The 19,725-nt window shown below is 31.5% G+C and overlaps 1 protein-coding gene across 4 annotated transcripts in view; it reads right to left on the bottom strand.

Annotated features, from left to right (window-relative positions):
* The window catches only part of LOC148620997 (putative ATP-dependent RNA helicase DHX34), a 30,302-nt gene extending 10,658 nt beyond the window's left edge, over positions 1-19,644 (bottom strand). For all 4 annotated transcript variants that reach the window (XR_015921054.1, XR_015921055.1, XM_088574968.1 and 1 more), the window contains exons 1-19: positions 19,543-19,644; positions 16,839-17,328; positions 16,377-16,474; positions 14,660-14,788; positions 14,051-14,142; positions 13,610-13,747; positions 11,664-11,798; positions 9,917-9,971; positions 8,472-8,689; positions 7,843-7,962; positions 7,469-7,624; positions 6,861-6,968; positions 6,326-6,422; positions 4,392-4,539; positions 3,948-4,014; positions 2,987-3,094; positions 2,573-2,734; positions 1,576-1,686; positions 354-509 (exon numbers count right to left, since the gene is read on the bottom strand). Coding sequence is in view for 2 of the 4 variants with exons in the window: in XM_088574968.1 (XP_088431094.1) it covers positions 354-509; positions 1,576-1,686; positions 2,573-2,734; positions 2,987-3,094; positions 3,948-4,014; positions 4,392-4,539; positions 6,326-6,422; positions 6,861-6,968; positions 7,469-7,624; positions 7,843-7,962; positions 8,472-8,689; positions 9,917-9,971; positions 11,664-11,798; positions 13,610-13,747; positions 14,051-14,142; positions 14,660-14,788; positions 16,377-16,474; positions 16,839-17,328; positions 19,543-19,591 (2,637 nt within the window). In the remaining 2 variants the exon portion in view is untranslated. The remainder of the gene's footprint in view (positions 1-353; positions 510-1,575; positions 1,687-2,572; positions 2,735-2,986; positions 3,095-3,947; positions 4,015-4,391; positions 4,540-6,325; positions 6,423-6,860; positions 6,969-7,468; positions 7,625-7,842; positions 7,963-8,471; positions 8,690-9,916; positions 9,972-11,663; positions 11,799-13,609; positions 13,748-14,050; positions 14,143-14,659; positions 14,789-16,376; positions 16,475-16,838; positions 17,329-19,542) is intronic.
* Positions 19,645-19,725: the final 81 nt, after the last annotated feature.

Here is a 19,725-nt window from a genome sequence, read left to right as displayed (position 1 = left end):
TCCTAACCATAAGACCATAACTTAAACCAAAAATCACAGTGTACAGATTTTTTCGCTATTTTTGCTGCACACAGATAACGGCAAAAAATAGTACTCTCAAAATTGATTTCAAACACCATGTATAACACTAATTGTACTTAAAAAAAATTGATACCTGTGAACATGTTTCCTTGACATTAAATCCTGGAAAAATAAGCGACCACGGAAATTATTATGTTTACAATATCAGAAGAGTTTAACCAATCAGAATGACACTATTTTCAAAATTCTATGAGCTGGTTATAAGTACAAGTTCCCTAATTTATTTCTCTACAACTCAAATCTTTATATAGAAAATAATGATTAAAACTCACAGAATCTTCTAATTTAAGAACTTTCCGTTTCTTTGACTCTTTCCTTTGTTCTTTCTTCAGTTCTCCAAGTCTTCTTCTGTCCCCATGTTGTTGTCTTCTTTCATCACTCGTTAATACTTTCTCCTGATCTGAACCTTTTTCTAGTAAGTGATGGTCCTTAATAATAAAAAATTCAAATTCTAATTTCAAACCCCAGCATTTAGAAGCCTTCTTTTAGGTCCAAGTTGCAACCACATTCCTAAAGAGAAATATTCTCCAAATTTCCAAACTGTGAGTTTGATTTGATCATGTAAGATCCTCTCTTCACTCTACTGTATCAAATTTGGAATCTATAGAGATCACCTTCAATACTTCAATACAAAGGAAATGGTCCTCATCAGGGATTTTAATTGGGAATTATTTTTAAAATACTTTATAAGATACAAATGTATTCATACACATAATTCAGTGGCAGATCCATGGGGTGTAGGGGTGGAAATCTTCTTATTAAAAAATTTGTCATTTTCCTAAGTAAAATTCACAAAAAAAAGTAAACAATGTTGTAGCACCAACTCTTTTTCTGAGGAACCCCAGCTAGCACCCCTCCTTTTCAAAGTGTCTGCATCCACTCCTGCATAATTGTGCAGCAAAAGAAAAATAATTGTACTCTTGGAATTAAGTCATCAACTTAATTACACACTATTTGATAGACTTTTTAAGGACTTTATTTACATTTCATCTAGTAACAAAGCTGCTGTTGTATTAAGAAGTACTCCAGCTAATAATCATTCAAAATGTGATAGATGGTTCGAAAACCTACATATTTCTATTTTTAACATTTTTTGTTAAAAATGCTTCAGTAAACAGAAAATAACATGTGGATTTTCATAGAACCCTTGTTCATAAGAGATATAAACTATATAGAATGTACTGTAGAATTCAAAATAAAGAGAGATAATTGTAAATGATGCTTAAATACGGTAGAAACCATTGGATTGTTAAAGTAAATTATCACCCAAGAGCAGACCGATTGGAATGAATGATTATACATTGCATCACATTGGCCCTATAAAACATAATAACAAAAATAAAAATGTGTAGCCTTTTTTGGGGTGAAGATGGAAAGACACTACTGCCAAAGTTCTATGAGTTGGTTTTAAGTACAACTTCCCTAAGTTACATGTATTTCACATATTACAGAGGTTGCATGATTCTTAGCTGGAGTACTACTTAATATACAAACCTGTAACAACTCCTTGAACTGATTTCTTAGTTTCATCATTTCATAAAATCGTTGTTCTTCTAGTCCCCTTCTCTTACACCATTTCTTAGTTCCTCTGCCTTCTGCTTTTACCTAAATAAGAGAAATAGCAAATGATTACATAAAATAGGTCAAATTGATACATTTACACTTCAATATTTCAAATACATATGTGACCTACATAGGAAAAAAGTATGTTTTACATCAATCCTAATATAGTGTATCAGATGTTTCAAAATTCAGATTTTGTCTAGACCATTAAAATTTGAAGTAAAAACAAAACTCAATCATAAGTCAAATGCAACATACCAATTTTAAAATTATTAAGAACTACCTCCTTGATTGTATCATAAAACAGCTTCTACCTAAAAATTGTATCATTCAAATCTGATGACATAGTAACTTAGCATCTCAATGTTTACACTGTCAAATTGGTCATGATTCTGTTAACAATCAATATTTGATTTTTAGAGATTTGACCAAAAACCTAATGTACAACCAAATTTCTAAGTTTATTATTCTTTTGAATGTTTAATATTGTTCCTACCAAATGTTTATTTTCCAATAATGAAAATTTATATTTTTTGTCATCATAGAATAAAAAAAAAAATTAAAGGCAAAACAAATAAAAAGAAAGACAACTCTAAATTGAGAATAGAATGGATGTAAAAACAATACAATTGGGCTTGAACTAACCTCTAATATGGAGTAAATAAAAAATTATTAGTTTTCCATGGAAAGTGATCTTAAGTATCAATGGTGTGGAGGGTGAATTCAAATTCATTTTACAAAAAATAACAAAGTCCCAAAAATTCTACACTGCTGCAGTATTAAAAAGGAAACCTAAAATAATAATTCAAATTACACATATGTGAATTTTAAAATTTAATAATATTGAGATTGTCTATAAAATCTTCTTTATCTAATTTTTTGTTTGATATATTTGGTAATGAATGGATAAAATATTCTTTGACCCTACCTGTATCCATTCATCAAAGGTTTCAAGTAGAGTAAACGGATCTCCATGATCAGATTCCAAAGGTTTTCTTGCTTCCATGGCATCTCTGTCTATGTGAGCTCTGCTAGTAAAGGGAGACTGGACACTCATAGCTGCGGCAATTGATAGAACAGCATCTATCATCTGTAATATTGATAAACAAATTAACCAACTTTCCAAGCACCACACCTGTCAGTATTGTCACCAGTAATATACCTACATATAATTTACATTAAGGTAACTCATTAACTCTGTGAAAAATGAGCTTTAAAAATCAGTAAAGTCAAAAAATATTTTTATAGAAAGTTTCATGAAACAAGATTAACAGGATTAGTCATTTAAGAAAAATTTGTTTAAAATGAAATTAAGTCAGTTTCAATAAATGACTGTGCTTACATGAAATATGGTTCCCATGATCAACATTTTACCAATGACAACATCCACTGGTAACCTGGATAACATCTGCCCTATTGGAGTAAGGGTTTCATCATCCTTCATAGCTCCCTAAATATTCAAAGTACTGGTATTTTATACCATTCCATAGTTGAATGCATGACAACCATAACATGGAGAATTGACAAAAAAACGGATTTTCCCACACTAAAATTAAAACTGCAGGAAGTTTTATTGAGTGTTCTTGTGAAGATACATGTACAAAGAAAACAAGTCTGAACAAAAACAAAAATAACTTTTTGTAGTAGATGCTGATTCATTTGTTTCATTTTCCCACATCCTTTTGTCTTTATTTTGGAAATGGAATTTTAATAATTATTAAAAAGAAACAACATTTTATCCAGTCAAAAAATAACTTGCAATGGTTGCAATGGAAACACGAAAATATCAAAGTCGCTTTTTCTCAACAAAAATGGCACCATTTGGAAACAACTAAAACGCTATTTGTTAAAATCAAACTTGATCTTCATTTTGTTGCACAAAACAACACATCCAAACTTGAGAAGTAACTGCCAAATACTTTTCGATATTGCATGGACAAAGGTCAAAGTCCCTCTATTTGCAACAAATACGGCACCACTTGGAAATGATAAAAACAATATTTGTAAAAATCAAACTTGACCTTATTTTGTTGCACAAAACAACATCCAAACTTGAACAGAATCTTTACAAGTAATTGTATGGACCCCTCTTCAGCTACTAACTAATAACCAATGTTTTCCCTTTGGAAGCTTTATTTTGAAACTTACTAGGTATATGTATTAAATTCATTTGTAAAACATAAAGGTGAGATTATGAAGTACTTGTACAAAATCAGTAAAACATTTAACACTACAGAGGTAATGATAGGAAATTAATTAAAATCTAAAAATACATTTTTAAGTAAAAATTAATAAAAACATACCTGTTCTTTCAGGAAAATAATTGCATTTTCGATACTTGTTATATCTGGTGATTCTAAAAATGGGAATCTGAAATCAAACATTTATGAGCACTAAGTTCTATGTCTTCAAAAAATAAATATCATATGGCCAAAGAAAAAAATACTTTTTTACTTCTATTGCAATGCATTTATGAAGTTTAAAAAATGTCATTTATTAAATTATCCATCAAAATTTGTTTCTGCAATAAAATTAAGTTGTTGTTATTTGTTCATGTACTTAACTAAATGTACAGATAAACTTAAAAAGTATAAAGAACTATTTTATAATATGACCCACCCCTTTCACAACTCATCGGCAACACATGATAGTAAAAAAAAGCAGAAATTCATTACTTTAATTAGTAAAAACATAAATATAACTTTCATTTCCTAAATGAAACTAACAACAGACTGTGAAAAACTTACTTCCTGGCATCAGGTAGTCCCATCGATACCATCTGAAGTATGAGGGAATCTAAAGGAACTCTCTGTATCTCTGGCGTGGCATATTCCTGGAAGGCATCATAATCAGAACTGTCATATAATCTGTAACAAACACCTGGTCCTGTTCTACCTACAAAATAGCATTGCTGCTTTTCATACATGTAAAGTCTTTCAAGCATATCACATTTTTATAAATACAAAACTGGACAAGTGCAGCTCTAGACATTCAGTCAGTTACAGACACATGATTCAGTTGGCCAAACACCTATTATAAAGGTTAGGACCCTCAGGCTGCATAATTTAGGGAAGGCTGTATGTGTGCTTATTGGGGGCCTGGCATCTATTAAGAAGATCAGGACCCTTACACTCAAAAAAAAACAAGGGCCACAACAGCCTAGGTGTACAATTATCTTAAGAGAAAACAAGGGCCACAACAGGCTAGATGTACAATTAACTTAAGAGAAAACAAGGGCATTAAAAGGCTAGATGTACAATTAACTTAAGAGAAAACAAGGGCCACAACAGGCTAGATGTACAATTAACTTAAGAGAAAACAAGGGCCACAACAGGCTAGATGTACAATTAACTTAAGAGAAAACAAGGGCCACAACAGGCTAGATGTACAATTATCTTAAGAGAAAACAAGGGCCACAACAGGCTAGATGTACAATTATCTTAAGAGAAAACAAGGGCCACAACAGGCTAGATGTACAATTATCTTAAGAGAAAACAAGGGCCACAACAGGCTAGATGTACAATTATCTTAAGAGAAAACAAGGGCCACAACAGGCTAGATGTACAATTATCTTAAGAGAAAACAAGGGCCACAACAGGCTAGATGTACAATTAACTTAAGAGAAAACAAGGGCATTAAAAGGCTAGATGTACAATTAACTTAAGAGAAAACAAGGGCCACAACAGGCTAGATGTACAATTAACTTAAGAGAAAACAAGGGCCACAACAGGCTAGATGTACAATTATCTTAAGAGAAAACAAGGGCATTAACAGGCTAGATGTACAATTATCTTAAGAGAAAACAAGGGCATTAACAGGCTACATGTACAATTATCTTAAGAGAAAACAAGGGCCACAACAGGCTAGATGTACAATTATCTTAAGAGAAAACAAGGGCCACAATAGCTAAGCATTCTCTTGTCAAAATTCGTTCAAGTAATATGCTGTCATGTTTCCTGAGCACTTTATTTAAAGTTTCATAAAAATCCATTTAAATATGTTGATTCTAGAGGGAAATACATTGTCGCAGTGAAAAAAAAAACCAGATTGATTTTTTCCAAGTTACAATGTCCTATCAAAAGTTGAAAAAATAAAACATTATCATGACTAACAGTTCATCAAATTTTATGATAAGGATGAAACGATTTATTGTGATATCAATGTTTCTCTATACTTTTGGTCATGATACAATACAATATATTTGACTGAGGTTTTGATTCATCAATTTGAAATCTGTTGAATATTCTTTAGTCAAAATTTAAAAAAAATATAAACGGTAACATGCTGTTGTGTATCTTATCCAAATGTATCGTATCATCACTCTTGTATCACAACACGTATTGTATCCTGAGGTAGGCGTATCCTTACAGCCCTATCTTATAACTAAGAAATAATTTAAAAGAAGCCAGTCAAAAAGTTAAACTAAAACTTAGTACAAATAAAATACAAATAAAACTTATTTTAAAAGAAAGGGAGGCCCAAATTGTTCAGGCTGAATGAGAAGAGAGCAAGGATGATTTTACAAGGTTAACATTCCACTTAAAAAGCAGAAAAAAATCATGTCTAAAAGAGGAGGGTCCCAACTGTCACTACCAGGGGAGAAAAGTCATTTGACCTTGGAAACCTAAAATGTCTTCATTTTTTTTTGAAAAAATGTTTATCTATTTTAACCATGTCAAACCTGCTCTGCCTTTCCTTTGCTCAGCACTAGCTCTACTAATCCAGAATTCCTGTAACCTCTGCATTTTATACTTTGGATCAAAACTCATTTCTTTTACCTGAAATTGTAGAGGAAGTATAAGAAGGCATCTGTAACAAATTACATTGTATGTACTGTGGTTTCATTATTATTCCTGGAGTTCCAAATTTCCTAATTTTGTGAGTAGTGAGATCCACAAATTCAAGAACCTAGGAAACAAATGATCCCTATGGATGAAATAAATACTTAAGTATACAAAAATAAGAAGATTCATAGCATTCAAAGCCATAACAAGATTTCCTTTATTAGTTATTGTAAATGTAGTGTCATGAACACATGAACTGTTAATAATTTCCTCTCCTGAGTGCTAATTTTCTAATTCTATGACATAATCATTCTACAATAATGATGAATTACCTTGCCAGAACCTACAATGAATTACCTTGCAAGAATCTACAAAGAATTACCTTGCCAGAATCTAAAATGAATTATCTTGCCAGAATCTACTATGAATTACCTTTCCTGAATCTACAATGAATCTCACTCCATCAATAGTGACTGAAGTCTCAGCAATGTTTGTAGACACAATACATTTCCTCACACCTTCTGGGGCAATATCAAACACCTAAAAAGTATAAATATGGGACAGTTTTATCTATATGTACCTGCAGCAATATGAAAAAAGACAGGTTATTTTTTAAGATATGACAGGTATGAAAAGTTTTGCAATACAAATGGGAAGACTACTACAAACAAATACCCCATCTGTCAGATTTGCCATGTTCATCAATGTATCATTTACAGAACTGCTTATATTCCATTCAGAATTTAAAGTGTGGAAAACAAATGTTATTACTTTGGCTTTAATAGTAAATATTCATGAAAAAAGACAACAAAGACATTATCCTACTCATCAAAAATCACTTGCTGACTGTATCCTACACATCAACAGACATCAGCAGTGATCAGATCTTCTCACACTCGTCAACTACCTGCAGCTTACCATATCCTACTCATCAACAGAGATCAGATCTTCTCACACTCATCAACTACCTGCAGCTTACCATATCCTACTCATCAACAGACATCTGATCTTCTCACACTTGTCAACTACCTGCAGCTTACCTTATCCTGCTCATCAACTGACAAAGCACTATGTAGGGGGAGAATAATCCAGCGTTTAGTGTTGGAAGCATATATTCTGGCTGCATCTGTTATTGCCATGATTTCTGACATACCACTCAAAAAAATTAGCAAATCCCCTCTTTCATTATTTGGATACTAAAATAAAAAAAAAATGTTTATCACATCAAATCACTGTTAATGATTTTTTTTAATATCAAGCAAATTCATCATCAATCACCCAGATTAGATTGAGTAGAACATTGTAAAACTGTTTACCTAGTTGTTCTTTAAACCCTCAAGATTCACATTTGTAATATGTTTTTATTGTTTTTTTACAAAAAATACAAAAACATGATTCCGCTATACTATTTTACCTTATTATCAATCAATTGCATGATCCTGAGATATGGTGATGGATCTAATCTCTGGGATTTAGAATCATCTCTTGTTATAGGTTTATATTCCAGCTGTATTGGGTAAAGTCTTCCTGGAACCTAAATTAAAAAAAAAATATGGAAATTTAAACACCATGCTCTGATGAACTCTACAAATTCAAAATAACCATTTAAACCATATAAATTGCTCATCCTTTAATTGCAGTTTTTATAATAACAGAGAGGAGAAGGATACATGTATGTAAAAAACACTCCAAATTCACTTTTAATTTTAACCAGAAAAAGTTACAAACACACAATCAGTCATTCGTTTATATGTATGGCATACATAGATTAGGCTAAGTGATAGCAAAAGACCACAGGACTCAAAACTCGAATGTGGGTACTTGCAATATTCATTGCCATTCAAAAATATTTTCCATCCTACTGCCCAAGTAAAACAAGAATAAGTAAAGAAGTAATAAGTTTACAAAGAGTAAAAAAAACTAAAAAATTTAAAATGATTTGAAACCTAAATTAAATACTATAGTATAAAATTTTTTTCTGCAATTATTTAAATATAACAGTGCTTGAGACTGCTTAGTCTTCAGGTCATCAAGCAGACAAACCTTAATAACTGGGGCATCATCAAAATATCCACTAAACAAATCAATGTTAATTGTAGCTGACATTAAAACTAGTTTGAGATCTTCCCTGTGTTGTAATAGACATTTTATAACTCCTAACAGGAAATCAGTGTGGATGTGTCTTTCATGAACTTCATCAATTACAATCACATTGTATTGTTTCAGGTGTTGATCTTCTGACATTTGCCTCAACAATAATCCTAGAACATTAAAACTTCAATTCTAAAACCAATCATATATGATTAGAATGGTAGATATTTACCACAGATGAGCAAACTAGTCATCAAGTTTACATATTTTTTAATGATGGCATGTTATAAATTGCTTTAAAATAAAACAAATAAAAAAAATTTCTTAGTGTAACATTATGAAGTATATACCAGTATAGCATTGTTTCTTCCATCAAGCTTTTCTTCTATTATAGAGTGAATTTACTTAACAGATAAAAATTAAATAAATACTGCAAAAGCTAATTATCAAGTTGTAAGACTTAATACCAATCATCATTACTACATGATCAGAGATCTCTTTGATAAGTGTCAGATATTTCTATATGTGTAGACCACTCATGAAGTCAAGATACCAGTAAGTATCTTTAAAAAGTAAAATGGATTTTTAGTTTGTGAAGTCAGATACCAGTAAGTATCTTTAATAAATAAAATGGAATTTTAGTTGGTGAAGTTGAGACACAATATAAAATCTATGTCTGTAAATATTCTTTGTATAAATATATAGTGATGATAATTTGTGACATTCTTCTATCAATACATTTTTTTCCATATCTTAATATGGTTTAACAACCTGTAAAAATTCAGTATTACAGTTGCATTGTGACTGTGTGAAGTGAGCTGCATAGACTGGAAACTAAGAGACATCATACCTCATAATAAATTGATCTATCCAAAGATTGAATACAATAGATATAGGCTATAACAAATATCAATCATATAACTTAATCAAAATCATCCAAAGATTGAATACAACAGATATAGGTCATACCAAATATCAAAATATCAAAGAACCCAATCGAATACCAGGAATTTATATAACTACACATTGTGACATAAATTTTTCCGACACAGTCAGTTTAGTTTTGCTTTTTACCCTTTAACCTTAAAAGACACTCTTCCATGGAAAATGCAAGTCACCTGATTGCAATTCTGATTCTCGATATACTAATATCTTAGTGGCATTAAAAAAAAAACTGTGTGCCATGTGTCATTTCCTGAATAAAATGTAGAAAATTATGAGTAAAAATCAAAAAATTTACTGTGTCGGCTATTTTTTTTTTGAAAGATGGTACATGTTTATACATCTATTTGATCTTTGGATGGTTTCATTCATCATAAGGTATGATGTCTGTTTTCAGCTCATTTTCACGCAACAACACGCCAGTCATACTGAATTTTTACAGGCTGTAATAATACCTTCAGTTAAGAAGAGAATTTTCGTAAATCTGGTTTTGGTCTTTTCAAATCTAACCTGTGAAAAAAATTTAATCGATACAAATTTACATGTAATTTACAAAACATGTCATTTGTCCTTCTTGATAAAAGAATCCTAAGTCTGAGTTTAAAAATTTATATAAAAAGGAGTGAAAAATGCATAATTAAAAAAAAAACAAATAACTGAATTAAAAGGTATAAACCGCAGGATTGTTCCCAAAATGTTTGGGTGCGTCACTACAAAATTTTCCAGATGATAATTACTAAATTAATGAAAAAAAAATACAAGCATGGGCTTAAATCAACTGAACAATTCTGACCCTGCTGTTGACTTAATTAATGAAAATGTGAAAAATAAGTATTCATGTCAATAAAAGCCTGGGAATCTGTACATGAAGATTTTAGAATAATTTCACTAAGGACATTGTATGACGTATCTTGACACTGGAAGACATTTAATTTACTGAGTCCACATTACAGGCTAAATCATTTTTTTCTCTCTTCCATTTGCCAAATCTGATAAAATTTTACATGCAAGCTACTTTTGCTAAGTTTTTGATAAGTACTTAACAGGTAACAAGTAAAGAATTTAATTGTATCTAGTAATGTTGAAAAATACAAATTTAATTGATAACTTTCGTGCTGGTAATAGGTACATTGTACACTGTGAAAGTACCATTGTTAATAGGGTATCAGTTTTTGTGGTTTTCATGGGTAGGTCAAACAACAAAATTTGGTTACCAATGAAGAGTAGATTTTCATTGATGTTATACTGAAAACTTCAAAACTATGAATTCAAAAATTCATGAACTTGTGTTTCTTCCTTGATCCACAAAAATTGGTATCCACGAATAAAACTACTTTCACAGTATGTCTGAATATAACTGTATAGTTATCACAATATTAAGTCACACCTCTGGGTATAAATCAAGTTCTTAGTAAAACCTCGGAAACAAGTTATCATCCATTGACCTTAAAACATTTATATACAAAATTTGATAAAGTTTCACTGCATCAACAGTTTCAGATGCAATAATATAATCTCACTCCTAAAAAAATGACAAAAATATTTTTAAAAATTGGAGCTGATTTTCAAAATCAGAATTTTTTAATATCAGTTTTCAGTATAGAGTAACCATAACACACTAATCTTTCATTTCTTGGTGACTAAAATAATGTTTCTTTTCTGAAACTGGTGTGGCTATGGATTTAGAACATATCTATACTTCAAGTAACTAAAATTAGACTAGCAAATATCAGGTTAGGAACAAAAAATAAAAAATAAAATCCTTCCACCTGCCCAATATCTTTCATGAAGGTTTAAGTTTACTTGGCCTAAATTGGACAGATTCTTGTATGACTAAACCATCATAATGTAATCATGATTTGTAGGAAGAACAATATTCTCAATCTGATTAAAAATGGTCTAGTTTTAATGAACTAAATATACTGCCTTGTGGTGTTGACTCAGTGGTAAAGATTAATCTACTATCTGTTACCAAACAATTAACAAATTTAATATCTTTCCAAACTACTTCTAAGACTGAAGCATGACCTTACTGAAATATTTCTGAAACTTAGTCATTCTATGTCTTTTAATATTGTATTCTGTGTCACAATATTGTTTATAACTATAGAATTTGTCAGCAAAAGGAAAATGCACTTAACCCTATAACCAACGAAGAGCATTTGGTATCTTTTGACTTGAAATGTATATTGGCAGAAATACCTGATAGGCTACATCAGATCCATATTCATTCAGAGTTTCAAATCCAACTCTTTTCGACAAAGAAATGCAGGCAATTCTCCTAGGCTGGGTACAGGCTATCTTGGTGAATCCTGCTTCTAATAAATACTGAGGAGTCTAAAACAAATAAAGCAGATACTAACCAGATAAAAGATTGAAATGATGATCTATTTTTTAACTTGAAACACACACAAAAAATATATACATGTAACATAATTGCCTTTATACAAAACTGGATGTACCAGAATTGGAGTAGTAATTTTTCTTATTCACATTACTGAAGCATATAGACTATACATTATACTAAAGGCTCCAAAGAGATTTTTAATCTCCTGAATGTATCTTGTATCTTAATGGAACAATAGATAATTAAGTTTCTGACATTTTAACTAAAATGAGTTTTTTCTTCGGATTTTAATGACAACTTTGAGACCTGATAGATGCTAAAGCAACCACTGAGACATAGCTACATAAAAACTACTAGTAAGTAGTGAACAAGGCTGTGGACAATTCTTTACAGGTGCAGTAGGAGTTAACCTTTGAATATTGACCAATTAACGTTAAAATAGTTTCCCATTCATTTCACTCATTTGTCACTATTAGTCAAGTAGATTTAATACCACATAAAAGGAAACATATGTATTCTTATAATGTGTCAAACAGAATCTTTTATTGTACTAACCTGTGTAAATGACCATTCCCTGTGCATTCTTATATCTCCGGCTGTTTTTATAATACCAACAAGCGTAGATTTACCTCATCCTGTATCTCCATATCTGCTTTTATGATACCAACCTGTGTAGATTTACCACATCCTGTACAGTACCTGAACCACTCCGTGCCACAAAAATTGTGATCGGTCATCGATCAGCGACCAGTTTCTGGTCAGTCATTGATCCGTCAAACTGATCCATTTAACTGGTGATCGCATCATATGACCACAGAGTGGTCAATGTATTTTACGGTTTTTGTTGTTTTCTTTGTCAATTTTACACATATTTATATAACGTTATAGATTTAAACATCAATGTATATTTTTATTTTACATTTCTTTTATTTAAAACAGACCATACATCATTTTACATAACAAAATTTTGATCAGATCGGTCACCGGTCATCGGTCAGCGATCAATCAGTCAACGGTCATTGATCCGTCAATTCATTGCGCGGATCGGTTCAAGGACTGTAACTCCTGCTGTTTTTATGGTACCAACCTGAGTAGATATACCTCATCCTGTATCTCCAGCTGTTTTTATTGTACCAACCTGTGTAGATTTACCACATCCTGTATCTCCTGCTGCTTTTATTGTACCAACCTGTGTAGATTTGCCACATCCTATATCTCCAGCAGTTTTTATTGTACCAACCTGTGTAGATTTACCTAATCCTGTATCTCCAGCTGTTTTTATTGTACCAACCTGTGTAGATTTACCACATCCTGTATCTCCAGCTGTTTTTATGGTACCAAACTGTGTAGATTTACCACATCCTATATCTCCAGCTGTTTTTATTGTACCAACCTGTGTAGATTTACCACATCCTATATCTCCAGCTGTTTTTATTGTACCAACCTGTGTAGATTTACCACATCCTATATCTCCAGCTGTTTTTATTGTACCAACCTGTGTAGATTTACCACATCCTGCATCTCCAGCTGTTTCTATGGTACCAATCTGTGTAGATTTACCTAATCCTGTATCTCCAACTGTTTTTATGGTACCAAACTGTGTAGATTTACCACATCCTATATCTCCAGCTGTTTTTATGGTACCAACCTGTGTAGATTTACCACATCCTATATCTCCAGCTGTTTTTATTGTACCAACCTGTGTAGATTTACCACATCCTATATCTCCAGCTGTTTTTATTGTACCAACCTGTGTAGATTTGCCACATCCTGTATCTCCAGCTGTTTTTATTGTACTAACCTGTGTAGATTTACCACATCCAGTATCTCCTGCCACAACAACCACTTGGTGTCTCTTCACCATTCCCTGTATCATCTGTTTGTATTGGAAGATAGGTAAATTTTCTTGATCTGTCTTTATCTTCTTCAATTTACTAAACTTAAAAATCAATCATAAACATTGTCAATATGAACATATCATCAAGTTACAGTGATATTCAAAGAATTTATTAAAATTAATTTTGTCTAATCACAATTTTGGCACTCATATTTTACAAAATTTTCATTATTCATCATGGCATATGATAATTTTTTGTCAAAAATCTTTTTTTTAAGAAGGCAGATCAAGACCACAATGATACTTGTTACACATGTACATCAGCTTTTGAAGAGTTTCCTTAAGATAAGAGACCTTGTCTATGCTCATTCATATTTCACTTTAAATATCAGTTTTCTAATATACCTTTTGTTTCTGTAAAAAATCAACATAGTGGATCAAGATATTCTTGAACTGTTTTACTCGATGTTTAGTTAAATTTGGTGAAACATCAGCATCTGTAAGAGTAGGCAATCATCAATATAGACAAAAAAAGGCAACCACTATCTTCTTTTACATATGAGAATTTGTGATATTATATTTACCAACAGTAGGAGTTCTCCTTTTTTAGTGAATGAAGAAAAGATTACAATTTATTGTAACAGACTTTGCAGTACAAAATTCAATACAAATTTACATATAATTTACAAAACACGTCATTTATAATTCTTGACAAAAGAATCCTAAGTCGGATTTTAAAAATTCATATAAAAAGGAATGAAAAATGCATAATTAACAACAACATAACATAAATCTTCAGTTTTCACATGTAACCACAAGTCATACAGACATTGCTTTCCAAAATTTGCTTTCTAGCATTTTTGGGCCTTGTATGAGTACTGATACATTGAAACATTTCAATGTGAGAACTTCACATAGCAGATAGTGTATTTTCTTTCATCAAGCATATATCTATTACCAAATTATTATTTACTAGTTTAAAATAAATCATTTGAAAAACATAAAAATACATACCAACAAGTCTTCCTTTCTTCAAAAAATCTTCTACATTTCTACTTTTGATTGCAAAGTTAATTCTATATCTGTTGTCATATTGAGTTGGTAGATTTAATTCATCTGAGGCTTCTTTACATATTTTAGCACCTTGCAAAACAAAACAAACCATAGCATGATTTTAAAGAAGCGCATACATCACTTTGATGAGTCCAGCTGATTTCATCAATATTTTTGACAATAAGGTAGCAACACATACGTTAACTTATCCCCTTCAGGAAACTACTAGACTGTAAATGGTTCCACAATCTGACAGTTACATGTAAGGAATAAATTAACAGAGAAAAGATGGACACTCTGACAGTTACATGTGAGGAATAAATTCACAGAGAAAAGATGGACACTCTGACAGTTACATGTAAGGAATAAATTAACAGAGGAAAGATGGACACTTTGACAGTTAAATGTAAGGTATAACATGGGAACGATGGACACTCTGACAGATACATGTAAGGTATAACAGGAGAACGATGGACACTCTGGCAGATACATGTAAGGTATAACAGGAGAATGATGGGCACTCTGACAGATACATGTATGGCATAACAGCGGAACTGAGGACACTCTGACAGATACATGTTAGGTATAACAGAAGAATGATGTGCACTCTGACAGATACATGTAAGGTATAACAGGGGAACATTGGACACTCTGACAGATACATGTAAGGTATAACAGGGGAACAATGGACACTCTGACAGATACATGAAAGGTATAACAGGGGAACGATGGACAATCTGACAGTTACATGTAAGGTATAACAGGAGAATGAAGGACACTGTGACAGAGACATGTAAGGTATAACGGGAACACTGGACACTCTGACAGATACATGTACATGTAAGGTATAATGGGAACAAAGGACACTCTGACAGATACATGTAAGGTATAACAGGGGAACAATGGACACTCTGACAGATACATGAAAGGTATAACAGGGGAAGGATGGACAATCTGACATATTCATGTAAGGTTTAACAGGGGAACATGCATATACAATTTGAATATAATTTTGTTTTTGGTGACATCACAAATATTACATTGTTTTGAGGTTGCAAAGATATCACCAGCTTCACATTGAAAATACGTTTTTTTCTGGATTAAATAGTTATTATCTTATAATTTTCTGTTACAAACAAAAACAGCCTTGCATTTTCCTATTGTTCTTAGCCTCATCATTTTAAACCGTAAAATTTACGCTATTTTTATGGTCAGACTAAAATAAACAGCAATGAATATTTTCTTCATAAAACATCAGAACTTGATTTGAGGAATGATTGCAACTTCAAAACTGTGTGAAAGTAAATTAAATACTGATAACACCAAAAAAAAAAGATGGCAAGAAAATTTATCAGTTTCTCATATCACTTTTATGTCAAGTCAGTGCAATGTTATGTAATCAATTCTGTCAAAAATTGTTGATAACTGGTTTATGTAATTATTTAGCAAAGTGACATCAGCATGTGAAAAAAAGCTATTGCAAAAACTACTTATTAAGTTGACAAAACTAATGTTACACATCAGATCAATTTTGGTCTAGTAAACAGAATAACATGATTTTCAATTTACTGTATTATGATCAATAATACTTTTTCCTACACATATACATGTATATGCACCTTGTGGCAGAGTGTAATGAGAAAGCTTTAGAACAATTTGTTGCTGTATTATGTCAAACCTTGTTTGTCTTTCTCCTTTTCCCTGTAATATTTCTTCCTTTGAAACTGCTGATATTTTACCAAAAATGTCCAGAAATCATCATATTCTTTGGAAGGCCTGTGGAAATAAGTCAGTAAATATAAGAAGCAACTGAAATGTACAATTGTACTAAATTCTTAATCACCATATGACATCTTAAAATTTTATCATGAAAATGAAATGAAACAAAACAAAACGCATGGATATATTCCTTGATGTTATATTTGGGTACAAGCTGAAATTTCGACAATGATGAATATCTTACATGCACTTGTGTGAGGTCATTGACATAATTCCTGAAGGAAGGTTAGGTTGTGATTTAATCAATCTGTCTTGGTTATTCATATAGTCATGTAACAATGGGAAGTATTGGTGCAATGAAATTGCAACATGCATACTTGGACATTTGATTACTTGGCTCTTTATGATTTCATTGAAATACCTTTTAACAAATTCATCATCTCTGAAGAAAATTTTGTTCAGATCAGATCTGTACTGTGTAAAATCAAAGGAAAAGTCTTTGTCGTCTTCTTTTTCTTCATCAATTTCAATGTCTTTTTCTCTCTTTTGTCTTTTACCTCTACTGGTTGATTCAGCGGAGTACTTGTCATCTGATTGATGTCTATGCGAGTAATAATATCTGTCCATGTCATCTTTTCCTTCAATTTTTGTTTTACTTGTTGGTTTTTTACATCTTTCATATCCATTATCTGTTTCATTTTCTGAGGCTGATATAGATTTTAATCTACATTCAGCTTCACTGATACTTCCTGAGTCCAATCTTTCTTGTTTTGAACAGCCCTGTTTGTCACAATGTTGCTTGTCTTTTTTCTTCTTTTTATAAACAGACCAAGACATATCTGATTCAGTATCTTCATCCCTGTCATAATGTCTTTTATGTTTCTTGTGTTTGTAATGCTTTTCAGAGTGTTCTGTAAATAAAAACACTACTAATTTTTAAACAAAAATAGGCTCCTTGGGAAAGCTTCAAATGGAAATTAACTTTTCTACAATCTGCCTTTTTCCCAAACTTTCATCTATATGTAACAAATCAATTAAGGAACTTATTAAATTGAAGTGGCAAACAACTAAAATATCATCATTGTTCCCAAGATGAAAGGTGTACCTCAAACTACAAAAATGTACATCTGTGCATGAGTATTTAAAATTTGATTTAAATTCATTACAACCAGTTGATTTTACTCTTTATTATACAGATTTCCTTAATAATTTATCATTTAAAAAAATAGTCATAAAATAAAGTTAACATCAAGATGATGTCACTGTCCAAATTTTCATCTGCCGGTAATATTTACAAAAATCTGTGCATAGCATTAATGAATTAAGTACCAGCCCATATAAAATTCAGACACTGCCTATGGTAAGGTGATTCATGGTTTAGAAAAACCCATGGATCAGATGCTGATTTTTCTGTCTACATTTGCTATATATTTTTATGTGACAATAGTCCTTTCTATATTTAGATCTGTACTTTTGAGAAAACTACGCTATAACATCCCCCTAAAATCAACCAAATCAAGAATGATTCTCAAAAGCATAACTCTTCTACAGGTTCATAAAGGATAATTTGTCATTGACTGTGAAAACTATCGTATTTATTAAAATGAAATTAATATCAAATGAAAGAGAAAAATCTGCTGAATGACTATGGCTACTTTAATGTGTTTTGAATAACAATAAAATGATGACTAAATGAATGTATACCTATGGCATGGGAAAGAAATATCGAAATTTTCATTTGAATTGACTGTACCCCAGTAAGCTGTTAATCAATGTGGCTTTCTGTTTGTTTAAACATATGAATTTACTACCAATTAAAAGATTAAAGTAACTTCTTTAAAATTACATAATTTTTATTACGTAATAGTGAGTTTGAAATACTTAGTTAACAGTTAAAAATTGACTAAATTCATCAATATTCCCTGGGGCAATTACTAATAAATAATAAGTAATTACAGACTATACAGGTAAATTTTGACATTTTTATTTTATTTTAGTCTTTTGAGAACACACCCTTTCTCAGTATTTTCATCAAAACTTTGAAATTATCGCTTTATAGGCTTGGAGTTTAACCAATGTAAAGACCTGGCAGGCACAGTTATTTTGATACATTAGATAGACTTTATTAGGAGTGATCAGTCCCTGCAATATACAGTTTTATACAATCCCTGGGTTAGCCAACTATAACCAGCATTGGTTCTTGGAAGACAATACTTGAAAAATATGGTACTTCATTATAAAATCTATGTTTTTTAAACAAAGTTATACTTATATTGACCCAGTTTACTCACTATCATGACTCTCTTTGCATTAATAGCTGGTGGAGTTAATGATTTCATAAATTAATTTAAAAAAAATTAAATACACTAAATCGTGTTTGTAAACACAGGCATTTGTTTCATATCATAATACGAAAAAAAAAAATGGTGGTCACCTCCTCATGGGTAATTATATAAGGAAGAGGAGGTTTCACTAACCACTTTCGGGACAAATGGCCACCCCCCTATGCAGTACCAAAAACACACTGAACCTAGACATATCCATTGTAAGTGCATTATTTGTGTGTATTATGATTAAAAGTAGTCAAAATAAAGCTGAGAATGTGTACTTTAAAATCATATATGTAGTTAACTACAAAAGTGTATGAATATTGTTTACATGTGTGAGTAATTTGCCTCCATGCTGTCAGTTAGCAGAACAGGTAAAAATGTGGATTTTCAGTATTATTTATTCAAGTAAATTTTGTGAAGAATTTCTACAATCATCGTACCATTAGCATAATGATTTTGGAAGCCTTACTTTCCAAGCTTCGCAACGGTATGCAACTTTAAGGTGTCATTTGTCCTGGGAATTCAGTGCGACTTTGAAAGTTACTATTTTAACATGTAAAGTAATGGAAACGTTAGAAGTGGTTAGTGAGACCAGAGGTGACTAGCATTTTTTATAATGAAACAATTAAATGTCTGTGAAACAAATGCTTGTGTTTGTAATTATATTTTGTAAACCGAATGCAAAGTCAAAGACATTTCTCAATTGTACAACGTATGTTATATCGGCATATCTGTAATTAATCAAGCAAATTCTCATTCATGAATATCTGTAATACAGATTTTTAACAATTATACCTTTGGGCATGCTGATCAAGCCTACATGTATTTTGATAAATATTCTCATGCATATGGTTGTCGACCCTGTTTTTTTTCAACGGTACTGGCAAACTGAGAAACGAAACCGATATATGAAACGAATGCAAGAATGTCCTACTCGTGTACAGCTCCTATGTATCAAATGGATGGTTCTATTTCAAA

The sequence above is a fragment of the Perna viridis genome, chromosome 3, assembly GCF_037379345.1.
Source record: "Perna viridis isolate PV_CMFRI_1.1 ecotype Kerala chromosome 3, ASM3737934v1, whole genome shotgun sequence".
NCBI lineage: Eukaryota > Metazoa > Mollusca > Bivalvia > Mytilida > Mytilidae > Perna > Perna viridis.
The sequence above is the reverse complement of the archived record's forward strand: the minus strand, read 5'-3'. Positions and strand labels throughout refer to the sequence as shown.